General features: G+C 64.0%; 2 protein-coding genes across 5 annotated transcripts; one reads left to right on the top strand and one right to left on the bottom strand.

The window, feature by feature from the left end:
- The first annotated feature begins 9 nt into the window (after positions 1-9).
- SMYD4 (SET and MYND domain containing 4) lies at positions 10-10,391 on the top strand. 3 transcript variants are annotated; one of them, XM_087923981.1, is made up of 10 exons: positions 10-165; positions 252-399; positions 1,954-2,043; positions 3,425-4,478; positions 4,556-4,738; positions 6,272-6,441; positions 6,551-6,683; positions 8,909-9,025; positions 9,321-9,444; positions 9,926-10,391. In XM_087923981.1, the coding sequence occupies exons 1-10, from the start codon at positions 53-55 to the stop codon at positions 10,092-10,094; spliced, it is 2,301 nt and encodes a 766-aa protein (XP_087780107.1). In that variant the 5' UTR covers positions 10-52; the 3' UTR covers positions 10,095-10,391. The 3 variants fall into 3 exon arrangements, with proteins under 3 accessions (XP_087780107.1, XP_087780110.1, XP_087780115.1); XM_087923984.1 differs by lacking the exons at positions 6,272-6,441; positions 6,551-6,683 and having other exon boundaries at positions 17-165; positions 9,926-10,322; XM_087923989.1 differs by lacking the exons at positions 8,909-9,025; positions 9,321-9,444; positions 9,926-10,391 and adding an exon at positions 6,820-7,006 and having other exon boundaries at positions 17-165.
- On the bottom strand, positions 10,366-15,203 carry SERPINF1 (serpin family F member 1). Of its 2 annotated transcripts, none has more exons than XM_087924005.1 (8): positions 15,111-15,203; positions 12,633-12,727; positions 12,252-12,459; positions 12,009-12,164; positions 11,715-11,918; positions 11,475-11,617; positions 10,973-11,183; positions 10,366-10,736 (listed from the first exon to the last, which is right to left on the bottom strand). In XM_087924005.1, exons 2-8 carry the CDS (start codon positions 12,717-12,719, stop codon positions 10,477-10,479), a joined length of 1,269 nt encoding a protein of 422 aa, XP_087780131.1. In that variant the 5' UTR covers positions 12,720-12,727; positions 15,111-15,203; the 3' UTR covers positions 10,366-10,476. The 2 variants fall into 2 exon arrangements, with proteins under 2 accessions (XP_087780131.1, XP_087780123.1); XM_087923997.1 differs by having other exon boundaries at positions 15,159-15,203.
- Between the last annotated feature and the right edge of the window lie 374 nt (positions 15,204-15,577).

Genomic DNA, 15,577 nt, shown 5'->3' with positions numbered 1-15,577 from the left:
TTCCCCCTCGCGCGGGGCATGCCGGGAGGATGGAGCTGCTGCCGGTCGAGGAATGGCGGGTGCGGGCGGGGCGCCTCTGGGGGTCTCTGGGGGCGCCGCGGAGGAGGAGCTAAGCCGCGCGCGGTCGCCCCGGGAGACGCTCCGCCTGGCCTCGCCCCTCCTCCGGTGAGCCCCGCCCCTCCGCCTCCCCCCGCGGCGGCCCCCTTTCCCCGCCCTGGCTGACTCTCCGACGCTCCCCCGCCCCCTCGCAGGAGCCCCGAGGAGGAGACCTTCCTGCGCCGCCTGACCCGCCGCCTCTCGGTGCGGAAGGAGCCCCGGCTGGCCGAGCCCTGCAGGCAGGAGGGGAACCGGCGCTTCCGGGCGGGGCAGCACCGGGCGGCCGCCGCGCTCTACTCCCGGGTGAGCGGAGAGTCCGCGGGGGGGGGGAGGGAGCCCGGTTCGCTCAGCGGCAGTGGCGTTGGGGTGGCTCACTTAACGACCGCCCCGCTTGGCGAGTGGAAACTCTGGCCCCCGTTGGGGCCCATAGGGGGAACCTGTCAGGTGGGCCTCGACTTACAACAGCTCCCTTAGTGACCGTTGGGAGTTACCCTGAGAAACAGGTGCCCGAGGGCCGCTTTCCACCCCCGTCGCTGCGTCCTCTGCGGGCTTGGCCCCTGACTGCCACTTGTGAGGGTCGCAGAGGTCCAGGGTCGTTTGATCCCCTTTAGGGACCTTCTCATAATCAAAGTCGGGGGGGAACCAGGTTCGTTTAAGGAGGACCAAGCAGCAGAAATGCTGGGCTCCGTGGTGGTCGTAAGTCGGGGACTGCCTGGGCCAGGCCCCTGCCGCCGCTTCCTGCTGCTCTGGGCTCTGTGAAGTGGAACCAGCCCTGAGCGGCTCCCTGCTTCCTGGGCCCCCAGGAGCTCCTGACGGCAAACCTTTCGAGGGCCTGCCTGGGCCCAAGCCCCGTGCGGTGGGCGCCCCGTGCAGCCTCCACCCTCCAGGCACGAATCTTGCTCCAGACGCCCCCCCACCCCCTGCTCCACCTCTGGATCAACCCAAACGAAGGAGGGATCCTGACCTCCACCACTCCTGTAGGGAGGGGGTGCGTGTGTGCCCTTGTGGGTCAGGCCCCAAGAATCAAGGAAGTTACCCATTGTAACTCCTGCGCAGTTTCCTTTGTTGGTCCTCACCCGCAGACAGACTCTTGCCCGAGTGAAGCCCCTGCCCTGGTCCCTGGGCCTTCGTCGTCCATTGGGTCCGGGAGGCACAATAAGCCTCCAAAACGATGAGTATCCAACCAGTCTTTCCCATCAGGAGTAACACAGTGACTCACAAAGCAACTGACACCGACAAATTCTAGTCTGTGCGTTGAATACCCAACAAACGCTGAGAACTGGGACAAGGGGTCGCGTCATAATGCTTCGGGCCTCGATGTCAGTGGCATTCGAGGCACCTGGGTGCCGAGGCCCCACCGTACTTCCATCGCAGTGAATACCCTCGGAGCTGCCTTAACCCTCTTTCTCCCTTCAGACCAAGTTTGCTTTCTTTCGGCCTTCCGGAATTTATCGATTTCCTTCTTCAGTGCAGGGTTTCCCAAGAGTGGCAAAGTGGAAGATGGGTGGATTCCCAGAATTCCCCAGACAGCATTGGGGGAGTTGAAGTCCCCCCCCCCCGCCATCTTCAACTTGCCATTATGCCTTTAATGTAGCCGCTGCCCCTCTTGACCCGGGGCACTTCTGGCTAGCTCACAACAGGAAAACAGGAAAAAATGATAAGAAAGGGAAGCTAGCGATAGCAAAGCCAGGAGACAACAAAAAGGAACCACGCGAGTGCAATCCTGTGAATCAAAAGGGGGCCAGAGGGGGAGCGGGAGCGCAGGGGGAGGAATGCAGCCCCTCCCCCTGGGAACCCAGGCTGGGCGCGGTCGGAGCTGTAACAGGCGGGTGCCGCCTCTGCCTTTGGCTCTTGCAGGCCTTGTCCCACACGGAGGCTGGCAGCCCAGAAATGGCCGTCTGCTACGCCAATCGCTCCGCGGCCCTTTTCCACCTGGGCCAGTTTGAGGTGAGTTGAATAAACGGCTTTTGCCCCCGAGTTCCCAGCGCTTCCCTCCTAGAAGCCGAGGGTTTCCCCCTGCCCACGAAAGGCGCCCTGTTCTTCCTCTGCCCGATGCCACCTCAGTCTGGCCCTTGGCAACCAGTATCGGGGGCCAGGAACTGGGAGGGGGGCGGAGGGGGCTGCTCAGAGGGACGGTTCACTCGGAGTCGCCCAGAAGAGCTCCAGGGTCAGCCGGCCAGGAACAGAGCGCAGCTGCATCGCCAAACCTGCCAGGGTTGCCTGAAGGGACCGTCTTGCTTGCATTTGATTGGGCCGGGGCGGGGGAATTTGGGTGCCCGTTCTCCCCTTCCGGCTATGCCCGACTCCAGAACCTCCCCAGAGGCCTTCCTGGCTCTGCAGACTGGCGGGAGGGCGGGGAGGCGAGGTGTGTGCTCGCTCGAGGGGGATACGCGGGGGCAGTCTGGCTCCGAGGAGCTCCTGGCCCGGTTGGGGGCCTCAGCCCAGGCATCATCGGGACTCACCAGGAGACCCCCCTTTCCCACCCAGTGGAGGCCGGCCTGGCGAATACTCGGGCTTCTTTAGAACACCTTAGAGAGGTTGCTCAGGCCGCAGCCTTTCCCACCTGAGCCACGTTGAGATATGTGGACTCCAACTCCCAGAATGCCCCAGGCAGCCAGGCCAGGCCGGCAGAGTTGGTGGGTGGCGGTGTTGAGCCAGCTTGGATCCTCTGCAAGGGGGGCTGGGCGGCCCCGTCACCCTTGGGGAAGAAGCGGCGGGAGGAAGCCCAGCCTCGGGGCCCCCACAGCTATCCGTTCCTCCGGCCCCGGGGGGGGGGCGGGGGGGGGCAATGTGCAGGAAGGAGGGAAGGGAAGGAAATGGCAGCCCCACAGCTGGGAGCAGAATTTGCGTTGCTACACAAGGCCGTCGTTAAGTAAGCTGCGCCCACTTTTGCAGCCTCTTTTTGCCACGCTTGTTCAGTGAATCACCCCTCCTTCAACAAATCCAGCTCCCCCTGCCGACTTTGCTTGCCGGGGGGCAGGGGGTGATTGTGTGAGCCTGGGGTGCTGCCACCGTCACGGCATTTGATCGCGTGGCCACGGGGCATCGCAACAGCTGTGTGGGCACTGATGGTAAATTTGTGAGTTTGAACGGTCGCTAAGCAAGTGGTTTTAAGCCGAGGACTTGCCCATAAGTGGGGATAAGGAGGCGATGCCCAGCAGACCTCATGCCAAGCCACCGAGCCCCTGCCTTGCCCGCCATCCGTCGCTCCCTCCAAGGGGAGGGTTAGGGCTGGAGGAGGAAACCGTTCTCGGGCAGCCCCCCTCCCCCCCCATGGCCGGCCAAGGGAGCCTCTGGAACGGCCCCCTTGACTTCCTCCTCTCTGCAGGTCTGCCTGGAGGACATCGGACGGGCGCAGCAGGTGGGGAGCTGCCCGGAGAAGCTGCTGCCCAAGATCCAGTTGCGCAGGGCCGAGTGCCTGCTCTCCTTGGGCCGGCTACAGGAGGCGGCAGGCGCCCTCCGCAGCGTGCAGGAGGGCCTCTCAGCGGATCAGAGGCTGGAGGCTGCCCGTCACCGGGTGCTGCTAGGCCGGCTGGATGAGCTGCGGGGCGGGGCCGGTGAGGAGAGCGGGGCCTCCCTTCGCCCGCCTGCTGCACCCGGCCAGGCTCCACCAGACCCGGAGCCCTGGGAGGAGAGCAGCCGCGTCTCTGGCACCTCGGTGGCCGTCAGCTTGGGCTTTTCCGGCCTCAAAGGGCGCCACTTGGTTGCTGCCAAGGATCTTCCTCCTGGGACGCTGCTGGTGAGGGAAGCGGCCTTCGCCAGCGTCCTCTGTCCCGGGCAGAGCCTCCTGCGGGAAGGGACCGCCCAGGCCCTGCAGGACGGACAGCCGGCCAACCCCGACCTCCACTGCCACCACTGTCTGTGCCCGCTGCTGGCCTCCGTGCCCTGCCGAGGGTGCAGCTACAGCAGGTACTGCGGCCCCGCCTGTGCCCAGCTGGCGTGGAGTAGCTATCACTGGGCGGAATGCGCCCTGGGGGGGCTGCTGCTGGCGCTGGGCGTCTTCTGCCACCTGGCCTTCCGGACGGTGCTGGTGGCCGGCTTCGCCCAGGTGGAGGCCTCGGTCGCCCAGTCGCAGGAGGGGGGCACCTGGCCCATTCCTGGCTGTGAGGCCGACGGGCGGTACAGCGGCTCCTACCGGGCCATCTTCAGCCTTCTGCCGCACACGGAACGGCACAGCCCCGGCTTCAGGTTCCTCTGTGGGCTGAGCGTGGCAGCCTTGTGCAGGGCGCTGGAGGACGCCGGCCTGGAAGCCTGGATGGCAGGGGGGGCCCCGAAGTCAGAGGCGGCCCCCAGTGCGCTGGAGGTCTTGGGGGAGGCCATGCTGCGCCATGTCCTGCAGCTGCAGTGCAACGGCCAGGCGGTGACCACCCTGCGTCCGTCAGGTCAGTGGAGGCGGCCTTGGGTGGGGGGCGGGTTCCACTGAGCTCCTCGGCCTTCAGTTTCGCTCTTTTCTTCCCAGGACCCGAAGACGGACTGGTGGCCGGCAGTGGGCAGATGCGCCTGGCCACGGGCTTCTTCCCCGCCCTCAGCCTGCTGAACCACTCCTGCGACCCCAACACCAGTGTGGCTTTCAGGGGCTGCACGGTGGAGGTCAGGGCCCTGCGCCCAATTCCCCTCGGGCAGGAGCTGCTCCACTGCTACGGTGAGTGGGTGCCGGCCCTGCAGGCCTCCCCGAGGCCTCGTTGGCGGGGAAGCTATTCCGTTCCCACTTTCTCTGGGGGGGCGGGTTTGACCCGGGGAGGGGCTGGTCCGAGGCTTTCATGAAGCTCCTGGCTCATTCAGCCGTTTGTAATTCAGCCTGGGCAGCTGTCCACTCGCCTGCGTGGGGCTCTGGGCAGCGTACATGATGGAAGCACAAGCTTAACAACCGTTGGAAGCAATAACAGCAATAACAATATACCAAGAATAATGGGAACAATAATAATAGGAGGAAAAGAAGGAGGAAGAAGGGGAGTGTGAGGTCTCTACATTTAGACGCCACACGGCCATTTAACGGGTTCCCCACTTCCAGGGGACCCCCAGTCCTGGGGGCAGAAGCAGCAGTCTTGGGGGCCCAGAGGGCCAGCAGGGTTGTTGTAGCCAAGTGGGGCGCCTTGGCTGAGGACCCCCCCCATGCCTCTTCCTGCCAGCGCTGCCTGGGGAAGTCGGGGTCAAGGGGCAGAGGCAGACCCTCGGATGGCCAGATCCCGTGGGTCCCAGGTGGGGCTTCCAAGGCCCTAACCAGCCCCTTGAGGGGGACCTGGCAGGAGACCCGGCCAAGGAATGACGTGGGCAGGTCTTGGGGCCCTGGGAGCGCCAGCTGAGGACTGTCTCCAAGGGCAGCCCCAGAGCAGCCTGTTGGGGAGGTGACCAGGCCAGGAGGGCCCGAGAGGAGAGCCAGCCTTCTCACCATCCAGGAGCAACCTGGGTCAGGTGGAAACGCCCCCCCTCCGTTCGCCTTCCCTCTTCCTCCCCACCTGGAGAGGTTTTGCGACTCCACCTGGAAAGCCGGGGGGTGGGGGGTTCTTCCTGAAAGGGTTTTGGGCACCCCGGGAACATCACACTGCGGCAACTGGGAATCTGATCTTGGGGCACCAAAAGTGACATCCCGGCTGTGGTTTTACAATTCTGGACTTGGAGCGACGGTTGTCTGTCGGGCCAGCATTCTCTGGATGTGCGTTGGCCGCCCTCCGCTCTGCCTCCCTGGCTGAAATTGGGCCCCAGTTGGTGATGAATGCCGCCTCCCGCCCGTCCCCGGGGTTATAACGCTGCAGAGCGATTCTCCTACCTGGCAAGTTGATAGGATTTCTTTCTGGGGGCGGGTCATGATTATTTTTAGCCCAGGTAAAATCTTGTGGAGGAGCAAACTGTGGGCCTGATACTGGATTAATATTCCTGGCAGGAATATTCCCTGGTTTTATTGATTAACACCTAGGAAAAATAGGAAATTAAATTAGGAAAATTGACACGGCTGCCCAGTTCACCCATTCGCGGTGACTTGGCGGTTTACAGCGACAACACAAGCCCCAATAACCCACCCCCATCTACACACACGCGCACACCCCAGCGACAACAACCAGGGCAGCCGCTTGGTGTCCCAGGCCCACCGGCAGAACCCCCATCTTCGGGGCTTTTGGGAAAGCTCCCTGCCCCCTTGCAGGCTGACCGTTCTCCTCTTGCCTCTGCCCCCCCGCAGGGCCCCACAGGTGCCGGATGGTGGCTGCCGAGAGGCGCAGGCAGCTCCTGGCTCAGTACTTCTTTGAGTGCCACTGTCAGGCCTGCTTGGAGGAGCTGCAGCCCAGCGGTGCCCCCTCTGCCCCCGAGGCCGGCCTCTTCCGCTGCCCGGCCTGCCAGAGGCCTATGCAGGTGAGAATGCCCAGCCCTCGAGCCCAGGCGCGCCCATCCGTCCGGCCGTGGGCGGCGCTTGGCCAGGGAGCCGGCCGGCCTTTCCCCAACGTTTTCCTGTTCTTCCTAGGGGAGAGGCACCCTCCGCTGCTCGGGGGGGACCTGCAACTCCCTGGTCCCCGAGGAGGACTTCCACCGCCGGCTGCTCCGTCTTCAGGGCTTGGCCCAGTCAGCCGAGGAGCTCCTGGAGCGCAGGAAGCCAGGTGAGAGCCCCACCGACACCCGCCTGCGCACACAGCCCGTGTCCCGGTGCCCTCTTGGCAGGCAGGGAAGCCTCGGAGGAGAACGTGGCGTCACTGCACCGTGACGTGCTTGTTTGTTTGTGTCTCACTTTATAAGGTACTGGAGGCAGCAAACACACCAAATCCTCCCTCCTTCTCTAATCTGCCCCAGCACAACCCTGTGAGGTTGGTTGGGCTAAGCGACCCGCTGGCTTCCCTGCCTGAGGTGAACTGTGGGGCCTGGGTGCTCTCTGAGCCGGGTGGTTTCCTTGCAGACACTTCAGACCGGGTAACGCCTCCAGCGCTCTGATGTGGTTCCCTAGTTGGGTCATGAAACGTCTCCAGAGCACCTGCCAAGCCTCCGAGACCACCCGGGGGCCCCCACTCCCCCCCCCCTGCCAGGAGCGCCTGGCTTCGGACTCTCTCGCCCGGGGCCCTCACCACCAGCCTGTCACAAGTCAGCAGAGAACAGATCATCAAGAGTTGGAAGGGACCTTGGAGGTCATCTAGTCCAACCCACCCAAGCGGGAAACCCTACACCATTTCTGACCAGTGGCCTCCCAGTCTCTTCTTGGAAGCCTCCAGGGATGAATCTCCCACAACTTCTCTTCCGTGGGTGGATTGTTCTCCCTGTCAGAAAGTTTCTCCTTATTTCCAGGTTGAGTCTCTCCTTGGTTATATTATTCCTTGTCTGGCCTTCGGGTGCCTTGGAAAACAGCTTGACCCCCCCCTTCCTCCTCTCTGTGCAGCCCCTCCAATACTGGAAGGCTGCTCTCTGTCTCCCTTGGTCCTTCTCCTCCCTAGACCAGCCAGGCCCAGGTCCTGCAACCGTCCATGGTATGTTTGAGCCTCCAGTCCCCTCATCCTCCTGGTTGCTCTTCTCTGCCTTCTTTCTAGAGCCTCAACATCCTTTTTATAGTGTGGTGACCAAAACTGAATGCAGGACTCTAGGTGGGGCCTTCCTAAGGCTTTACAGAGGGGTATCAGTACCTCCCTTGATCTGGATTGTATCCCTCTGTTAATGCAGCTTAGGATTGCGTTGGCTTTTTTGGCTGCCGCTGCTGCACCCGGCTGGCTCCTATTTCTCTGGTTGTCCACTGAGACTCCGAGATCCCCCTCCCAGTTCCTGCTATTGAGCCCGGTTGCACCCAGCGTCCTTTGGGCTTTTCTGGCCTAAGCGGGGGGCTTTCCTTTTCTCTCCAGTGAATTTCACTTGGTTAGATAGGGCCCGGGGTTCGAGTCTGTCGAGATCCCTCTGGATCCCCCTCGCCCCACGTGAATGACTGGCGTGAGCAAATGATGGGGCTGCAGTGGATCAGGTCCAGGCTGCCTGAGGCCAAGCGCAGGGCTCCCCCCTGGGGGCGGTGGGGGTTTCAGAGGAAGCCCAAGGAATCCGGGGGGGGACGGGGGGGGACATCGAATGGCTGCCTGGATTTGCAGCCCAGACCTGCAACTTTCGCCCCAGCTGGCCTTACACCGGGACCAGCCCTTGCAGGGGGGAGGAGGGGGAGGAAACAGGGACTCGAGGGGGGGGGGAGAGGCTGGGGGGGGGGTTGCCTGTCTCACACACTGACTGGAGGGGACCTTTGCCCCCCTCCCGGGTCCCTCCCTCTGGATTGGAAACGGCCATAGTGAAGAGGTCCCAAGTCAAGTTCAAACAAGCCCCGACCGACTGCTGCATTGGCTGCCTCCAGAGCATGGACAGAGTGCCTGGCTCCCAGAGTAACAGATTGGCCTCCTTAAACCGTCGGGGCTGTGGGGGGCTTCGGACAGCTCAGGTGGGGCTTCCCAGCAGAGGCAGCCTTGCCCCAGGACTGGCCCCTGCCAGGCAGGTGCCGGGGTGCTCCTTGGCCCCTCCTCTCCAGGTGAGATGGGAGCAGCCTTCCAGGGTCGCCCCAGCCCCAGGTCGGATTCTTCCCAGGAGGAGCCCTGTGCCCTGCCCGCCCACCTCCCTGCCCGGGGTCTTTGCAGCTCTGAAGGGCCGGCCCAGGAGAGCTTCCACCTTCCACGCCAGGCCCCTGGGAAGGCCAGCTGCCAGCAGGCGAGGGGCAAAAAGGGGAGAGAGAGAGAGAGACGCGCACAGAGACCCCCGGGCTGATGTCCTAGAAGGGCCCTCCGCCCCTCCGGCTGCCCTTCCCACTGGCCGCCTCTTGGGGGGCCGCTGGCCCAGGCAGCCCCTCAGCCTCGGCTCCCCTTCTGCATGGCAGGTCAGGCCCTGGAGCTGCTGCAGAAATGCCGGTTGGATGCCGAGAGCTTCCTGTCTCCAGCGCACCTGAGGATGGGCGAGATCGAGGACCGCCTGGCCCGGGTGCAGGCGGCATCAGGTACGAGGCTGGCCCCCTCCGCCCCTGCGCGAGCCCCCCGGGAGTCCTTGCCTCACCGGCACAGTTGGGGCGAGAGTTTCGGTGGCCAAGCAAGGCGGCTGCCCAAATGGGCCGTCAGATTTTACGACCCTTTTTTTGGATGCTAAGCAGGACATTTAACACCCATGCAGTCATTAAGCGAATCCTGCTTGCCCCATTAACTTGCTTGTGGGTAGCCACTTTAGGAAGGGGGCCAACAGCTTGGCTCAGAGCCTTCCCCCTCCCTCCCTGCCCCCCCCCTCCCTCCGGCCCCCAGGCAGGTGGCAGGAAGCAGCCGGGCACCTGCGCAGGAGCATCCAGGCTGTGGAGGCCCATTTTGGGCCCGCCAGCATCGAAGCCGGCCAGGAACTCTTCAAACTGGCCCAGGTCCTGTTCAACGGGTGAGCACGCTGACCCCTCCCCATCCTTTGCGGAGGGCCCCCTCCTGGCTGGGCTCTGGCGGGGGGAGGGGGCTATGGGGGCAGATTTGTATTTGGGAAGAGAAGTCACTCGGTGGGGCCCTGGCCGTCTCCCCCTCCCTCCCCTCCCCTCCTGCCTTCCAGGGCTGGGCTGGGCCGGCTCTGCCCTTCCCAGGAATGTCCCACTCTGGCAGGGAGGAGGGAGTGAACGGACGGGTCTGTTCACCTGGCAAAGGGGGCAAAGGGGGCCTCGGCTGTCTCAGGATTGTGTCCTTCCCAGCCCCCTCCCTCTCCCCCCTCCCTTCAGAGTCCCCCCCCCTCAAAGTGTGAAACCAGCCCCACCCGGGAGGGGCAGCCCTGGCCGAGGCCTGCTGGCTCCTGCCCGGGGGGGTTCTTTGGGGGTGGGTGGGGGTGGGGGCTCCAGGGCTTTGGCTGGCCGGTTAACTTTTTTCCCCTCGGCCAGGTGCTTGGTCCCCGAAGCCCTGCAGGCCACCCAGAGGGCGGAGGCGGTTCTGTGGGTGCACCTGGGCACGGAGAGCCCTCAGCTGCAGGAGCTGCGGGCGATGAGGGCCTGCCTGGAGGGGCTGCTCCGGACCCTCCCCGCAGAGGACGCCCCGGAGGGCCTGCTGTGAGGAAGGGGCTTGGAAACACGGCCCCTGCCCGCTCTCGAAGAGGCCAACGCAAGACACCCCGGACCGAGGAGTGCAGGACGGGGGGCCGAGACTGTCTGCCGGACCCAGCGGCCCCTCCGCCCACGCAGCCTTGCCAGGATGCCAGCCCCGGAGCTCTGCCAGCCTCGTTTCCTGTTGACGGGTGGTGGGAAGAGCCCTTCCGCCCTGCCCCCCTCCTCCCTCCCCCAAGCCCCCCACCTTCTCCGCCGTCGGCTGAGGTGGGAGAGGCGCCTTCAGGCAGAAGCTCTTTTATTGGACCACGGAATCAAAACCAGCTGCGGGACACAATCCAGGACCCCCCCCCCCGCGCCCCAACTGCTCCTTTGCCTGGGGGACGGACACTCTAGGCCTGCTGGGGGTCCAGGACCTTCCCGATGAAGAGGAGGCTGCCGGTGTCGTCGTCATAGACCACGAAGAGGAAGGGCCTGTCCAGGGTGTAGACGATGGGGAAGTTCAGCCGAGCGGCCTCCGGCTCCGAAGGGAACACGGGGCTGGCCCCGTCTTCCCCCAGCTCCAGGGCCACCTTGTGATGCGCGTGGGACAGCCGGAGGGCCTTGGCGGAGATCCTACCCAGGTTTGGCGTGGAGAAGAGCGCCTGGAGCCCTGCAGGCCAGGAAGGGACGTTACCTCCTGGCTGCCTCTGCCGCCTCCTGGCCTGGAGGCCGAGTGACCCTCCCGGCCGCGACCAGCAGAGAGACTCAGTTCAGCCCCCTCCTGTTCCCCCCCACGAGCTCTCAACCGTTGCCCTGGCTCCTGTGGCGAAGAGCAGCCCTCCAGGGACCCCCTTCGTCCCGGGAAGGTCTGGAAGCCCCCCGGCCAAAGGACCCCGGGGCACGTACGCATTTCCTGAAGCGCCTCCGCCAGCCTCGTCTCGGCCACCAGCCTCAGGCGCGGCACACTCAGCGCGGCCTGGACGGTCTTGAGCTGCTTGTTGATGTCGTGGACAAACTCGGCGGTCAGGCTCTCCTCGATGAGGGTGAAGTTCCGGGTGAGGGTCTCCGGGAGGAAGAACATGATGCTGACCCCTCCGGCCAAGGGCAGCTGGGCGATCTGCAATGTCCGGGAGGGGAGAGGCGGAGTGGGCGGGGAGACGCCCACTTGGCCCTCCTAGGAGGGGGAGGCCCCCAGGGAAGGAGCGAGGGAGGGAGGGGCTGTGCTGCAGGGGGCTGGACCCCCCCAGCAGTCATGGGGGGCTGCAGGGGGCTGTCCCAAATACAGCTGCCTGCTGGGGGAAGGAGGGCCCCCCCCATCCCAGGGGGGCTGTGGGGAGAGGGAGGGGGGCCAGTGAAGCCCCCGGGCAGCCGTGTTTCCCCAGGCGGGGGCCCCCTCCTGGCCTCTGACCTTGCAGCCGAGTTCGGAGTCGAAGCCGTACTTCAGGACGGCTCTGGGGGCTGACATCATGGGCACCCTCGTGCTCCGGCCTTCCTCCAGGTGGAAGTCCTGAGGCCTGGTCAGCTTGGGGTCAAACCTGGTGGCCCACTGCCCTGTGGCCGGAGGGAAAGGAACAACCAAGTAGGGTTGCGGGGGCGCTCTCCCTCCAGGCAGCCCCCCTCCTTCCCCTCCCCTGGTGGGTCAGGGTACCTTTGAAGGAGGCGGCCCCCAGCAGGAGGATGCTGAGCCCGGCCGGGATCTCCGCCAGGAAGTGTGTGACCTTCCCGCCCGTCCGCTGCTGCACCCACTGGTTGATCTCCTGCAGGTCCCCCTGGGCGTTTCCGCTGAGCACCCGGGGCCGGAAGCCGTAGGATTTCTCCAGCTCCTTCACGAAGGCCATTCGCATGCGCAGCTCTGAGCGGGGAGAGAGGCCCCGGCTGAGCCCCCGGCTCTTCTGCCGCATGCCCCCCCCGCTCCCCCTCCCCGGGGCCCAGGGAGCTTTACTTCTCTCCATCACCAGGCGGGAGGCGCTCTTGAGGCCCTTGCGGGGGCTGCCCAGGCTGCCCAGGAGGCCCCTGTAGGTGCTGTGCAGGTTGGCCTTGTCCAGCATGTCGTAGAAAAGGGCCCGCGAGATCACGTCCTCGGCCCGCTCCGCCGCACCTGCCCGCCGAGGAGAGAGGGAGGGGCAGACTGTTAGGGTCCCCTCGGGGACCATCCTGGCCCCGAGGGGGCCCCGAGGGAGCTCACCCAGCGAGAGGCCGGAGAGGGCCGTGGCGACGCTGAAGGGGGAGAGCAGGACGTTGGCCGAGGGGGCCTGGCTGGACTGCTGGCGGAAGAGGGCGTAGCCAAAGTTCGAGACGGCGGCGGCCAGTTTGTTGACGGGGCTCTTGTAGAAGGGATCCTCCTCCTCCTCCTCCTCCTGCCGCTGCTGCTGCCCAGCTTCCCTCGAAGGGTCCTTTGAGACAGGGAGGGGGACTCGCTTAGGGTGGGGGTCCCGTTGCAGCAGTCCCGGAGGCCTTCCCGCTGCGGAGAAAGCGCACCCTGCGCGGGCAGCCCGCCCCCTGGGCTCCCACCCGTCCATCGTGCTCTCCAGCCGCTCCCAGCCTGACCCGAAAGATCCCGGCTGACCTGGGGGCTGCTTGCAGGGCTCCCTTCTTGGCTGTGGCTGAGGGAGGCCAGCGCGGCCAGCCCCAGCAGGACCAGCAGGGGTTTCATGGTGGGACCTGTGGGGGGGGAGAAGGAGGGGGGACAGACAGACAGACAGAGTGACCGCGAGGGAAGATGGGTGGCCAGAAAATACTCCGGTCTGAGGCCCCGGCCTGGTGGGAGGGTCGCAGGCCTCTAGGCCACCCTTGTCCCCGAGGGGCTTTCCCGGAAGGTGGCTGGACTTTGGGGGGTTTTATTCCCCTTGAAAACATTTCATTTCTCATCCAAGAAGCATCTTCTGTTCTCCCTCAGTTTGTGGGAGGAGGAGTGAGACGACCGTAAAGACAACCCCCCCAGAAAGCCCTGCTGCCTTTTGGGGAAAGCCCCTTTGGGTCGGGTTCTGCCCTTTTCCCAGCGGCCCCACAGCCCCTCCTGGCGCTTCCACGCTTCCCCTCTTCGGAAGGGAAGCGGCCCGGCTGGCAGAGTGGCTCCCTGGGGCCTCTCGGCGGTTCTTGCCAGCTGTGGGCCCCCCCGGGAGCTGCTCTTCTCGGGGGGGGGGGACTCCCTGCTGCCCCCTCATGGGAAGGCCCCTGAACGCAGGCCTGGCGGGTATAGCCGGATGCTTTTTGTCGAATTTGGGAAGGGCCCCTTCCGCCCAGAGCCTCCCGAAGTCCCCAGGAGAGGAGAGAGCGCAAGGCTGCCTCTGGGACCGGAGGTGGGTTTTCAAGGGCTCTGAGTTCTCTCTTTGATCTTCGTGCCCTTAAGCGGTAAATAAACATTTAAGCTTAGCGGAACAATACTCCGTTTTGTTTCAGCAGGTCAACTCAAGCGCTTTTATAGCGACATTTTACCTTATTTGTGCTCTACGTTTGCTAATTGCCTCTATGCTATTTCTGTCAGCTGCCTCAAGCAGCGTTTGTCACCCGTAGGCATCAAGTAGCCAAATAAATCAACGGCACGAGCTTTTAGTCTCGCCAGCTTTTCTCGAGGTGGGGAGATGAATTGTGACCCTCAGCTCTGGGTGCAGCGGAGGAGGAAGAGGAGGAGGAGGCCTTTCGCTGAATTCCCCCAAATCCTCTGCCTTCTCAGAACTGCCTAAAGGTCCACTTTCCCCATCCTGAAATCTGGACACGGCACATGGACCCAGTCAAAAAGCCACCGTGCGTGGAGAACGTGGAACATTTCCAGGTGTTCAATTGGGGGGGGCTCCATTATACGTTTGCCAGACTGGAGCTCCAATTTAAGACTTGCCCGGGAAAGCGTGAGCGGCCCTGCCTTGAGGGCCTGCACCCCCCCTTGTCGACCCGCCTTAGGCAAGGGGCCTAAGGGGTCTCTGGCTCCCAGGCGGCTTCCCAGAGGCCAGGCAGGGTTGTTGGGGATGCAGAGACCCCCATTTCCTGCCAGAGGCTTTTCTGGACGAGGGAGCAGCTCGGACGGTTTCTGGCTCACATCTGGCTGCCGCTTGGAGGGGAGGAGCTGGGACCAGGCCGCCTCCTGTCCAAAGGGTGAACCGTAACCTCAGCCACAGGCTGGCGCCACCAGAGCTATGTGGAAACCTCCAGAAGCCTGCAATTACGGGAGCCTGTCCCAGGGCAGCCCATCTGCACAAACTGCCAATTATCTCGGGTGCTGCCTCTCCTGACAACAGCAGAAGGAGCCGCCGAGGCCCCAAATACGCCCTTGTGGCAGATCCAGTTGATCCGTGGTGGCGTCTCTCTCTCGGGGCAGGGAAGGCAGGCCTGGAATCCTGGCTGGATCCTTCTTGCCATCACCAGGCCAGAGTTTCCAGATTTTTCCTCTGGAGTCCCACCGGATTCAAGTGAGCCTCAACATCTGGGTTCAATTAGCCCAGATGTGGGCGTCAGCAGGCAGCGCAAGGGAAGCAAGCGCGCCTCGGCTGTTCCTCCACCCTGCCTCTCGAGGAGAAAGCCTTTCTGGGGTCTGCCACAAAGAAGAGGGGTCCCCCTAGTCTCCAAAGCATCTTGAGGGCAGAACAAGAGGAAACCGAGGAGAAATTTCCCAACAGTGAGGACAGCTTTCCCCTAGAAGTTGTGGATGCTCCATATCAGTGGAGGTTTTCAAGAAGAGACTGGACAGCCATCTGTCTGGAATGGTATAAGGGTCTCTTGCTTGAGCAGGGGGTTGGACTAGAAGACCTCCAAGGTCCCTTCTAGCTTTGTTCTTCTGTTAAAGGACCAGGGGACCCTGAAGGGTTTGGCCAGGGCGAAAGCTGCCAAGGGGGGCAGAGGGGCTGGAAGCCAGCCTCTTCCCCCAGGGGGGCTGCAGAGCGGAGGCAACCTCCCCGGGCCTGGCATGCCGGCTGGGCACAAGAGGGTTTGCCCAGGCACGTGGCAGAGATGGGCTGGCTTCGAGGGCCTGAGACTTCGATGGCTCCTTGCCTCCCCTTCGCCTCCCCCGGCGCTCCTTCCTGCCAGCCCTTCCTCTCTGTCTCTCTCTCACCTGCGCACGCATGGACTCCGGCCTGAGGGAGGCAGAATCACGCCTTACCTTCACCAGCCGCTTGCTCTCCAGCCGGCCCGCAGGGCGGTGTGCGCAGGGCAGGGGGAGCCTGGCGTTTATAACAGGCACAGGGACGGCAAGAGGCTTCAAGTTACAACTTTGTGGGGTCCCTCTTAAAGCAGCCGCCTCCTCTTTCCAAGCCGGCCCTCCGTCAGCCAAGCGGGAGGGTTCCTCCGAATCCAAGGGGGGTCGGGCAGCCGGATCTTCCTCCGTCCAAATAGTTTCAGTTGGAACACGGCCAGTTTAAAGAAGCTGGGACTAGGCCTTGGGCCGTTCCAGTCAGGGTTGGGTTTGCACAAACGCTAAACTTGGTTACTGAAGAAGTCGGCTTCTGAGCTGATCCTGCCGCTCGACGGCTGGGGAAGCAGGGAGGGTGCTGGGGGGTGGGGGGCAGTTCCGTCTCTGAA

This window comes from Pseudonaja textilis, chromosome 1 (assembly GCF_049901715.1).
Source record: "Pseudonaja textilis isolate UNSWEBS1 chromosome 1, rPseTex1.2, whole genome shotgun sequence".
NCBI lineage: Eukaryota > Metazoa > Chordata > Lepidosauria > Squamata > Elapidae > Pseudonaja > Pseudonaja textilis.
The sequence above is the reverse complement of the archived record's forward strand: the minus strand, read 5'-3'. Positions and strand labels throughout refer to the sequence as shown.

Bases quoted from the DNA above. Each gene is read 5' to 3' on its own strand.
- SERPINF1 (XM_087924005.1), bottom strand. From the start codon at position 12,719: ATGAAACCCCTGCTGGTCCTGCTGGGGCTGGCCGCGCTGGCCTCCCTC. The intron at 12,165-12,251 runs GTGAGCTCCCTC...CTCGGCGGGCAG, and splicing joins CCTCTCCGGCCTCTCGCTGG to GTGCGGCGGAGCGGGCCGAG. The intron at 10,737-10,972 runs GTACGTGCCCCG...CCTGGCCTGCAG, and splicing joins GGAGGCGCTTCAGGAAATGC to GGCTCCAGGCGCTCTTCTCC.
- SMYD4 (XM_087923981.1), top strand. From the start codon at position 53: ATGGCGGGTGCGGGCGGGGCGCCTCTGGGGGTCTCTGGGGGCGCCGCG. The intron at 400-1,953 runs GTGAGCGGAGAG...TGGCTCTTGCAG, and splicing joins CCGCCGCGCTCTACTCCCGG to GCCTTGTCCCACACGGAGGC. The intron at 4,479-4,555 runs GTCAGTGGAGGC...TTTTCTTCCCAG, and splicing joins GACCACCCTGCGTCCGTCAG to GACCCGAAGACGGACTGGTG.